Genomic DNA, 12233 nt, shown 5'->3' on the forward strand with positions numbered 1-12233 from the left:
ACATACCACACTCATACTCAGGGCAGCACTGGTCTGCATTCTGGCGGAGGCGGGCCACTTCACACAGGCCGCACGTCGGATCTGGAGGAAAGGAACAGCCACAAAAGTCAGAGAAATTAGTGGTGGGACAGCCTCGGAGGGATTTGAAATGTTCTTGCTCACTGAAAACTAGTACGAGTTCTGTATGGTCGTCCCACAAGGATCCAGGCCACAGGACCTCTGACAGATGAGTGTCCCCATGTTCCTGTTGACACCCTCACATTTACCCTCCAGGGGACTCTAAGTCTGAGCGTTGCTGGGGACCAGAGGCAAGGGTTAATCTGAGAATGTCGACCCCAGGTGCAGAATGGGGCTCCCAGGCCCAGCGATGGGAAATGCAGGCTGGGTAAGGAAGCCCACCCACTCTAGGACTCTAGGCGCCAGTGTTTGAGTCTGCTCTGCCAGAGGTGAAGATGGGTGGCTGGGGGGCCTTGCAGGGCCCCTTGTTCCTCCATGAAGGCACCAGGGAGGGGAGGACTCTCACCTTTGGCCGTGGGGCAGGGCTGCATTGTGCAGTTGACCTTCCGCCCACTGAGGCACGTGCAGATCTGACAGGGCTGGTGGTCCGGGACCCAGGCTTCCAGGAACTGAGGGGAAAGCGAGGTTCAGAGAGGGCACAGGACATTCTAGGTACAAAGCCCAGAATTCACAGAGGTCAGCTCTCCCTGCCTCCAGCAAGGGCCAGTCCCTGAGCCAGCCCTCTGACAGAGCCTCACAGGCAAACAAAAGCAGGTTGAAAGGAGGTTATGAGGTTCTAATGGCTTTCAGAAAGGTGGTTGCCACATTGCTTTGTAAACTAACATGCGGAAACTTTCACTACAGCCTTCTCTGTTGACAGTGCTAAAAGCAAGCAAAGAAAGAAAAATGAGAGTTCTTGGATCGCACTGCTAGTCATTTCTCAAGCCAAAGGAGAAACTGGGATGTTGCTTGGGGAAAAAAATTTCTGAAATTGACTTCAGACAATAGCGTAGGAAGAGCTGTGGGGAGGACAGCAAAACTCTTGAAAGCATCACATTCTTGCTGCCCGCAGTGACTTTAGAGGCCTGAGTGCGGTTCTCTGATTTTTCAAATGAGAGACGGCCCAGGGCAGAGAGCAGCCTTCTCAAAGTTACACACAGCCCCACAGCACAAGGCTTTGAAGTCAGGAACTCCCAAACTCTAATACAGGCTGCATTCCGCTGTGCCTCAGTTTCCTCACCTGTAAAATGAGCATACTCAAGCCTGCCTTGCAGGACTGTTGTAAGGAGTGAGAAACTCTGATTCGCACAGGGTACACAGCAAAGAGCTCCACTAATAAGAAGCAGAGCCAGGACTCAGTCTCCCTCTGGATTCAACCATGAAGTTAAATTTAAACTTAAAATTAAATTCAAGTGAAATTGCCCCTGAAGAAACACATTCTTATCCAGTAGCTCAAAGGCCTCTAAGAAGTTCCCAGGTCAAGAAGGTCTTACTTATTACTTCCACGGTCAGCAATCAGTCGGCTAAGAAGGAAGATCAAAGACCCCCAAGTAAGGCCCCCTTCCCCCAAAGTGCCCTGCCCTCCTTCAGGATTAACTCCTCTGGTCCTGCCCTTGACACCTTTCACTCACTCAATAAATGATAGCAGCTAACATTCAGATGCCACCTGCTATGTGCCACTGTGTTGAGGGCTTTATTTAAATCATTCATGTAATCCTCACTGCAATCCTATGGTGACGATATTTTTTACCACTGCCCTCACTTTTCCAATGAGAAAGCTAAGGCGCCTGCTAGGTTCACACAGGCACAGCGACAGAGTGAGGATTTGAATCCAAATCCATGGTTTGTTTCTTTGTTGTTTTATGTTTTGGTTTTGGTTTGTTTGTTTGTTTTGAGACAGAGTCTCACTCTCTCGCCTAGACTGGAGTGCAGTGGCATGATCTCGGCTCATTGCAACCTCTGCCTCCCGAGTTTAAGTGATTCTCCTGCCTCAGCCTCCCAAGTAGTTGGGACTACAGGCATGTGCCACCATACCCAGCTAATTTTCGTATTTTAGTAGAGATGGGATTTCACCATGTTGGCCAGGCTGGGTCTCAAATTCCTGACCTCAAGTGATCCATCTGCCTCAGCCTCCCAAAGTGCTGGGATTACAGGTGTGAGCCACCATGCCCCGCCCAAATCCATGGTTTTAAACCACCATGCTCTGCTGCCTCTCACAGATAACTAATAATAAATATGTTCAAGGTATTTTTCTAAGAGTTTTACATTTACTTACTTTATTTTCCTAATAATAACCCTACCAGATAAGTAGTATTATCTATATTCACAAATAATGAAACTGAGGTACCAAGAAGTTAAGAAATTTGACCAAGTGGCACATCCGGGATTCGAACTTAGTATTCTGGCCCCAGACACCACAGGCCTAGCCTCTTGCAGCACAACTGCTTCTCATCGACAGACACAGTGCCCATCATAGGCAGGTCTGAACACACCGTCCTAGCCCTCAAATGGCTGACAGTCAAGTTGAGGAAATAAGACTCATTCGTGAAAATCTGAATGAGAAAAATAAATTGTGATACACACACACCGTGGACTACTACCTAGCAATGAGAAGGAGAAAACTATCAAAACACACAGCATCATGGATGAATCCCAAAAGCGTTATGCTGGGTGAAGGAAGCCAGGCAGAAAAGAAGTGCATAGGCATGATTCCATTTATGCGAAATTCCAGAAAATGTAAACGAATCTAAAGTGACAGAAAGCAGACCAGTAGTTGTCTAGGGTTGAGGGATATATTTAAAAGGGCATAAGCTAACCTTTGGGTATGGAAATTCATTATCTTGGTTATGTCAATGGTTTTATAGGTGTGTACATATGTCAAAACCTATCAAATTGTACACTTTAAATATGTGCTGTTTGTGGCATGTAAATTATATCTCAATAAAGCTGTTTGTAAAAATAAAAAATAAAAGAGCAGTAAGAGTGCAAAAGGAGAGTCCACTAAGATTGGGTACTCCAGAGAGTCTCACAAGGGCACACCTATGAAGCACGGGAAGACTTGGGCAAAGGGGAAAGGAGGAGGAATTCCAGGTGGGAAACAGCTAACAAAGGCACAGACGAAGGAACACTCCTGCAGTGCCCGGCATCACAGGTGAGGCAGGTGGTTGAAGACAATGGAAGAGGCCCTGTGTGCCCACTGCAGGAACTTGCCTTACCTTGGCAGGCAGGTGCAGGCCTGGAGGCATAAGCAGGACCCTGCCTCACAGAGAAGAGCTAAATAAAGACAACCCTGGCAACAGCATGCAGGATGGAAAAGCGAAGGACTAGGAATAAAAACCAGAAAAGACACAGCAGCTGTCAATCCAGCTGGGAAGGTGGAGGGAGGGGCCCAGGGCGCTGGCCTCAGAGGGCTGGGGCAGGGGGTCGAATTGGCAGACATGAGGGGATGAGGAAGGAGAGAGTCATGTTCTGTATATGTTTCAGTGTTCTTTTTTCTCTCCTTTTAAACGTAGACCTCAGATCTTTAAACTCAAGAATAAATCACACAATTTTCCAACTATCCTGAGAATGGGTAACATACAACAGATGACCAAAAGCAGGTGTCCGACCTCCTTCGCCGCGGATTTTCATTTCTCAGGAAGCTTAAGGCCTTCCCAAGACAGGGGAAATAATAAAAACAAAAAATTTTTTTAAAAAAGCTAAGGCTAAATAAGCTTCTAAAAGCAACTAGTGGCTCTCCAGGCCTGGCCAGGCTATGCAGCAACGCGGCCAGAAGATGGCACTGCTGCACAAGCCCAGGCCAACTGCAGGCAGGCCTGTCGCAATCGCCAGGTTCCAGGACCCGGGCGTGACCACCCCCAGGCCAGAACAGGTATGAGAGCCAGCAGGAGTTAAAGTTTGAATGAAGGTGACAAGAGAGTGGCCTGCAGAGAATGAGGTGGGGAAAACTGACATTTTCAAGGCCCAAGGTCAAAGAAGGACACAAGCAATTCATCATGCACCACCCACCAACAGCCGATTTGATGGGGGATGCAAATGAAATGCAAACACTGAGCCCAGCTAGCGACAGCAGAGACTAAGAGAGAGGGAAGGAGACTACAGGCCAGAGCTTCTGGGCCATGGACAGGGTTCCTGCTAAACTTGTGCCTGTCAGTACAGCACCCACCACTACCAGCAGCTCCACTGAGCCAGGGACAGCCTGTGCAGGCTCTTGGTCCCTTCTGATCTTACTGCAAAGACTCACCTCTTTAGACTCTGTTTTGTAAAATAAATGAGAGCTATGAAAACTAGTGAATATTTTGCTCTTCTGAAATTACTACAATAGTTTTATACCCTAGTTTATTTCCCTGAATGAAAGGTTTTCTGGGCTTTATTTTTCAGTTAAAAAAAAAAGTTTATTTAATGGAAATGTTCTTCATATTAGGTTTTTATTCTTTCTCTGCTTTGAAAGTCAAAGTTGAAAATGCATGTGGCTGGATATGACGTTTGTTTTCATTCATTTAAACTGTATTTTCTGAAATCACTAAAAGTGGCTGTGTTGTTTTCAAAGTTTTCAATTAACTAATTTTATTTTACCTGATTTTAAAATGTATTTATAAGATGGTTTCTACATCCAAAATATTTGGATGGAACCTTTATACAACTTGAATGCATATTCTAATGTGTTGGACTGAAGATGAGGTGGGCAGTGAAAGGGGAAAATAGGGCCAGAGAGGAGAAGCAAAGGATAGGGGTTTGGAGACACTAAGGTAGAGTTCACAGTCTTCCTGCTCTCAGGACCTTGCAGACATTTGACACTCATGGAGCCAGAAATGCTGCAAACTTGAGCTCACTTCTCATCACAGAACGCCAAGGAAAAGATCATTTCTGTCTCCTTCTGAGAGCAAGCATTTTGCCACTACTAGTAAAACCAGTCTGAAATTACCACAGGTTGCTAGCCCCATATGTATATTGGTCCACATCATTCAAGCCCTGCAGGAGCTCAGGAGCTATACAAATCAGGGAGAGGAAAATAAGGTTTTGTCAACTCATTTAGGGAATATCACAGAACAGGCAATTACTTAACTTGGCGAGTTGAAACACGGCAGTAGAGCAGGACTTTAGCTCACCTATTCCACAGTGAGCACAAGTTGGATCCACTAGGATAAAGCCCAACAACTAAACTAGAGCAGATGAGGTCACTGTAAGTGACTATAAGTAATGGCCCTAATGGATACCCATGCTCCAATGAACATGAGTCAGCCCAGAGTTCAGTTCACAGTTCCAGTGAGGTCAATAGCAGGGCTAGGACACTATAGGATGACTGATGCTATGAATATAAGTCCCAGCTTTATCACCTCATGCCATTGAGCCTCAGTCTCATCCATTCAATAGGATGTGCGATTATGACCCCACAGAGCTTTGGGGAGAATCATATAAAATGGTTCCTATCCTGGCTTATAACATCAGGGACAGAATAGTGTAGTTACTGAAATGTTGTTTTCATTATTCTGCAGGCTGGTTAGCTACATTTACCATGAGTTCTCCTATTCATGGTTGAACATAGTGGTAAGTCACTCTGCTTGGTCCACTTAGCAAGAATGGTCCTCCTTGGCAATGAAGACATTAGGTCTTGAGTGCAGCCCATGATCACAAAACACATTCTCCTTTCCTAGAAGCCAAATATGCTTCCATCTCTACCACGGTCTGTAGTATCACTGTCAAGGATGAAGGACAGGGCCACTGCACACATTCACATGTGCACGTTCACATGTGCACAGACACGCACTGCCCCAGATCCTACAAATGTACACGGGGTCAACTTTGAAGATAGATGACAGCCATTTTAGGCCAAGACGGAGGAGTTTGGTAAATATGCTTTCAAAATACACTCAATAACTCCCAAAGAGCTAAAAAAAAAAAAAAAAAAAAAAAACTGATGACTCAGTGACTCCCCAGCAAATCAGCCCAAAAAGATGCAGCAAAAGGGCCATTTCATATAGTGGAAAGAGCCAGATCTTTGGAGTCACATAGAGCTTCAAATTCTGAGATCAACTCCATTACTTACAAATTGTTTCCATGGGCAACTTACTAAGCTCTTTAGGTCTTAGTTTCTTCATAGGATTTTTGTATTTATGAGGGATACAGGATACAATACTGTATTCTGTGGAATCCCAGTCCCAAGGGATTCTCTCACACACACACACACACACACACACACACACGCTCCATGATCAAGTAAGTTTGAGAAACAAAAACTTCCTTAAATATCTGCCAGGTACGGTAGTATATTAAAAACTCTAAAGAGTTCTGCAATAAAGAAACCTGTTTAACTATGGTTAGCTAGTGTTCTTTAAACTCACTTGACCACAAGTAACTGTTAATACCCTGCAAAATACACCTTTGGAAAACACTGAGATAATGAATATATTGTGTTTAGCACAATCAAGGTACACAATCTCTCTTAACAATGGCAGACATTATGACACAAAATATTCTTTTCCCTTTCCCTCCTGGGTTCCTATATCATTCTGCTTAAATGACTATAATAATAAAGACAATAGTAATAACAATAATAATAATAATGTGGTAACAACACTTTGATGTTTAATCCCACAGATAATACATGACAGATGCAGGATTTGAACCAAGAGCTATCTGAATGCAAAGCCATTACACAATACTGCCTCCCTATCCCTAATGATCCCCGTAAGAGTCAACCCTGCTGCCACAGTAGGAAGAAGCCAATCATTGGTGAACACTTCTCCCTTTTGACCCAAGAGGGAAGCAGCCCCATGGGAAGTGAAAGGCGCAGGCTCCTACCTGGTGCTGGACTCCATCCTCACCAATGCACTGAGTGCAGGCCTCTTCAGGGACACAGCTGCCTTCCAACATGACTTTATTTGGAGGGCAGAAACAGCCTTCCGAGGGATGGTCCCCACAGGAGCTCACGTTGCCATCACAGTGCCGGGGACAGCCGTGCTCACAGTGGTTGTAGACCAGAGATGGTGGGCATGACATAGCTGTAGACAGAGAAGGAGGTCACTTGCAAAGGCCCACACCAGCCAGAGTGAAATGGGCACAGCTGATTCAACATGGTTAATCATCAGACAAACTTGCCAGGGCAGAGATGGCTATTTTCCACCAATCTTCATCCTCCCTATCTTCCATAGAAACAGAACTTTAGGCTGGGCATATGACCACCACCAGAATGAGGACTATATTTCCCAACCTTTCTTGCAGCTAAGTGTAGTCACGTGACTAGCTCTGACCAACGAACTGTAAGAGAAAGTATAGTATCCCATGGCAGCCTCCAGGAGTCCATTTTAAAAGACAGCTATGCATGCTCCTTGACCCTCTTCCCTCCTTCCCTCAGCTTCCTGCTTGGAGCATGAATGTGATGGCTAGAGCTCCATCTTAGACCATGAAGAAAAAGACCACACACAACTGAGGGCAGAGCAAGGAGCTAGAATCCAGTTTGAGGCCCAGAATCAGCTGTAGCCACCGCCTCTGATCAGTTATACGACAGAAAATTACAATTCTCTGCTATTTGCAGCCAAATCTAGTCCTAACAAATGTTGCAAACCTGTGTGTCCTTAGTAGGTTTTGTTGTCCTTTTTTGAATACATATGTCTTTTATGCTTTAAAAGCATCTTTAAATTAGGAATCCACAGCTATGAAGAACTGCCTTGGGAGAGAAGCTACAAGGTGATTCATTTCCCTCGTTCTGATTCGCTCAACAACTTCCTCACATCCTCAAGGCACCAAGGCAGGCAGGTGATGAAGGAAGTTTCCAAGGATTTGGAGCACCAAAGATTTCCCTCTGTGTGCACAGTAAATAACCAGGAGGTACACAAAGAAATCAGTATGCAGAGAAAGTGCTTCCAGTAACTTAGAAACTAACATTTGCCCCTTGATTTGCAGGCTGATTGGGAGGAGGCAGTATCATCCACATGGCCTCAGAAAATCAGAGCCCAAAGGAACCTACAGGTTATCTAGGCCAACTATCTCATTCTAGGATGCACTGAGGTCCAGAAAGACTAAGAGAACAGTCCATCCACCAGCTGAGCGGGGACTAGGATGCCCAAGTCCTCCAGACCCAGCTCAGAGCTGCTGACAGTTCCATGATGACAAACTCTGAGGCTCTACCGTGCATGTACATATTGATTTCCTTCAAAAAAATAGTTGAGGATTATATTTGATGACTGAGGGTTTCAAGTTCAGTATTCTTTTCACTCCAGCACCCCTGAGGGACAGGAGCCATATCTGATTCATTTCAGTTTCCCCTACACTTTAAATAAATGCCAAGTCCAGGTAGGGAAGCTGACTTTGGGGAGGGGCTATCTGCACTAGCAATCCTACAGTGTTTATAATTGAGAAGACTCTTGGCAACCAAATGATTCTACTTGCACTTCAAAATCCTGCTCAGGCATGGACTACACTGTAAGCATGTGCTAAAGCTTGGTGGAATTTCAAATTCAATGTGACTGGTTACACAGCGCTTTACAGATGCCTATATGTGTCTAACACATTAAAATCGCATTTGTCTGAACTATAGAAATACTAATGGAAAGGACCATGCATTAATTTACATAAAAATTCTACATGCAGAGTGTGTGTGTGTGTGTGTGTGTGTATACATATACATATATATGTGTGTGTGTGTGTGTATATATATATATACACCTTCCATCTTATTTGATCCTAACTGTAATCCCAAGTCATATGAAATACAGGGATTTTCATCCTTATTAGCCAGATAAAGAATCTGAGGCACAGAGAGGCTGAGCAAGCCCAGTTAGCTGGTCTCCAGGATTTTCAGAGGTAACTTGGAGACTCACCACAGAAATCAGGTGTCCTCCAGTCAACGCAGACCCCATTGGTCCGACAGAGGTGGGCATAAGAGGCGATCACCTCACACACTTGCTCCTGGTGGCAACTGTCCTGCTGGCAGATGGCATAGAATGTGGCTGGAGCCAGGACCTTGTGGCATTCAGCAAACAGTGGTAAGAGGAGGACCTGGCAGTGGGAGCTGTCGGGGACAAGACACTGCTCCTCCAGGATGGGCTGGCACATCTGCCCTGGCCGCTGCACAGTCCATTCCTGAACAAGTGTTTTCCAGTCTGTGGTGACTGTGCCATCCCTCAGTATGAAGTCATTGGCTCCGTTCTCATCACAGATCCCTAGAGAAACAGAAAAAAAAAAGATAAACTGAGTGGCCCTGGATACAAAAACATTGATGCCAGAGACGGGCCATTCTTCATCCTCACCAGAATCTGACCCTTGCTACTAGACCCTGAAATATAAGCATCCAAGAGCCTCAGAGTAGAGCAACTAAGGTTTATAAATGTATAGCAGGGGGAGAAGAGGAGTTGACAAAATGTTCTTACCACAGAGACCATATGTCTTTGAAGCAAAAGTCTTGGGGCTGAGCTGCAGTTGGAACTCATTGTTTTGTGGAGTGAATGTGAAGATGTGACCAAGATGATTGAATCTGACCTCATGCATGATGGCACCATAAACGTTGACTTCCATGTTCCCACCCACGTAAGGAACAGAGACCAGTCTCCCATTCACCATCACCTGCACAAAGAAGAAAGCTCATCTGTAGTCCTAGCAATGAGGAATCCTAGGTTTTTAGGGAAGTTACTGAGAGTTCCTGCACATTCATCACACTCAACTGCAACATTAGCCACAAACCTTGATATTTGTCGGCAGCTCTTCTAAGATAAAGAAGAGCTTGACTAGAAAACAGAGCTTGAGTTTACAGAGCTTGACCAGAAAACAGGCTGTTATAATACTGTATGGGTGGCCATGCACCAAGAACCTGAAAGCCTGGAGATTAAAAGGAACCTTGAGTCTATGTGACTCAACAGAGAAGGGCAATGCCTTTAAGACAGGCTGGGAAAGTCGCCTTATTGCCAACTCATCAGAGCAGTGTCTCCAGGAGCATCTAGCAGCTGTGTCCAACCCTTTGAATGCAAGGACATTTTTGCTTCTCTGTGGTGGTGGATATCAGAAAATTATGCCCAGACCTTTTTTTTAGCTCATCAGCTATCATTAGTGTTAATGCATTTTATGTGTGGCCCAAGACAATCCTTCTTCCAGTGTAGCCCAGGGAAGCCAAAAGGTTGGACACCGGTGTTTTAATGGGACCACTTTAAGTCTTCTTTGTGTGTATGTGTACCACTAGATGCTCTTTCTTGAACAGCCCCACCATATAGCACATCAAACACATTAAAATGTACTCACATTCCACAATGAATATAATTTTGCTGTAAAATTTTTGGAAGGATTTTTTTATCATTTTGATTTTTTAATTTTTGGCTATGAGTTACTCACTTGATATATGACTAGCTAAGATTTTTCTGCAATTATTGTTCAAATTCAGGAATTCTTGCAAAGTGAGAAAATCTAGCCTACAAGTTGTTTTCACACAATGAAATATTTATGATTTCTACATGAACAAGTAAAGAAGTTGGCATAATGTAACCTTTTGTAAGCATTTAATCAATCATATATATATGTATGTATCAGTTTTGCAGTTTTCTTTTCAAATTTTGGAGCCTGACGTTTTATGTAGGCCTTAAATATTTTCAAAAGACCTAATTTAGGCTGTAAAGGTTTCCCTTTGGAAAGCTTACAGGGCTTAGGCATTGGACTCATAATACCTCCCAAGTAAACAATCCTGATGCCAATCCCAATTCTCCACCAGTGCCAGAAACTGGCACTAAATTCACAATTTTATGCTATCTAAAAGTGATTCCGTCTTGCACATCTGAGCCCGGAACAACATGAAATCACGCCAAGACAAGAGGATGGCAATAAACCCCTCTAAGAAAGTGGTACTCCTCTCCTCTACTTAAGCAGAAGGCAGAGCTCCTAACAAGAGCATCAACTAAAACCAACTGCCACCAGGTCCACGTGGTTTTCCTGACATTCTATTGCCTTGCCACAGATCCACAGAAAGTACTTCTCACCTCCATGTCACTGTGCAGCTCGACGGAGAGGGCACTGTGCTTCACCTCGATGGATTTCATGCAGCCCTGCCTTGCTCCAGGGCTGCAGGCACCATTATGGAGAATCACCTCCAGGTCCTGCTCCTTGTTTTGAAATAGGACATAAGAACAGCTGCCAGTCAGCTTGAAATTCTGCCCATCAAACGTCACGATGTGCCGAGTGGAGCTGCCTGTGCACACGCCTGGACAGGGAGAAGCAGAGGATGGATGTGACATTATCCAAGCCCCCATGCCTACTACATGCAGACAGGCAGGTGTGACCAAGTTGCACACAGATAAATACAGCAGAGAACGGAACAGGCCCTTTGAGGTCATATAGACCAATTTCCTCCTTGTTTACAGATGAGGGAACTGGGGCTCTGAGAGGTAGAGAGGTTTAGGTAAGTAACACTTGGCCATTAAATATTTTCCTGGAGAATGTTACATAAAATGTGGCAAATTATAGAACCACACTTCTAAAAAATGTAAATGTACAGTGTGAATAATCCATTCTACAGGGATGCCTTGGCCCAGAAAACAAAGTTAAGTTCCAGGGATGTTATAACTCGTTGAAATTAAGAAAAGCTAAGCAAGCTATGAGCTCATGATCTCATTGTAAAGAAAATTCACCTAAAGACACATGTGTCCTTTCAGCTGCCAAGTGACTAAGGTAATGGTACAAGTGACCATGTTGACTTAATCCCTTAAGAGATCGCACATGAGAAATATTTCCAGAGCCAAAAAAAAAAAAAAAAAAATGGTTGAGTCTCAATGCTCCCTCATTTGACCCTGAGTCATTCACATAATCGGCAAATTCTCAAGATTCCTATTAAAACATTATTGGTGAATACTAATCATTTTGCACCTACATAAGATGATTTGATAAAAATCCTCACATTGAAGGCACCACCACCATAAATGATTTGAAAGCTAATCTTGGACCTAAGTAAAGTTGGAGATAAGCTTTCCAGACAAACCATGACCACATCTACAATGGCAGGTGAATACATGCCCAAGAGCTGAGACACCGATTCGGTGGAGCAGGGAGGCCCCACTAACATCCCTCACTCATAGCCAAGCCTGAGCCAACCTCTCCCTATGGGGGTTACTGTCAAGCAGCACAACCACTGACAAATGACGGGTCTGGAGGCACCATCAGAGCTAAGCAGCCTCCCCAGAAGTTCTACTAAAAATCCCCTATGTCCTTGAGCAGTCAGTCATTTCTAAGTGACAGTACTGAATACTACTGGCTTACTAACA

At 44.5% G+C, this 12233-nt stretch overlaps 1 protein-coding gene across 1 annotated transcript in view; it reads right to left on the reverse strand.

The window, feature by feature from the left end:
- The window catches only part of VWF (von Willebrand factor), a 176123-nt gene that overhangs the window by 35692 nt on the left and 128198 nt on the right, over nt 1–12233 (reverse strand). The window contains 6 exon segments of the mRNA NM_001246277.1: nt 7–81; nt 524–626; nt 6799–6998; nt 8817–9158; nt 9366–9558; nt 10956–11176. Coding sequence (NP_001233206.1) covers nt 7–81; nt 524–626; nt 6799–6998; nt 8817–9158; nt 9366–9558; nt 10956–11176 — 1134 coding nt within the window.

Source organism: Pongo abelii, chromosome 10, assembly GCF_028885655.2.
Source record: "Pongo abelii isolate AG06213 chromosome 10, NHGRI_mPonAbe1-v2.0_pri, whole genome shotgun sequence".
NCBI classification, from domain to species: domain Eukaryota; kingdom Metazoa; phylum Chordata; class Mammalia; order Primates; family Hominidae; genus Pongo; species Pongo abelii.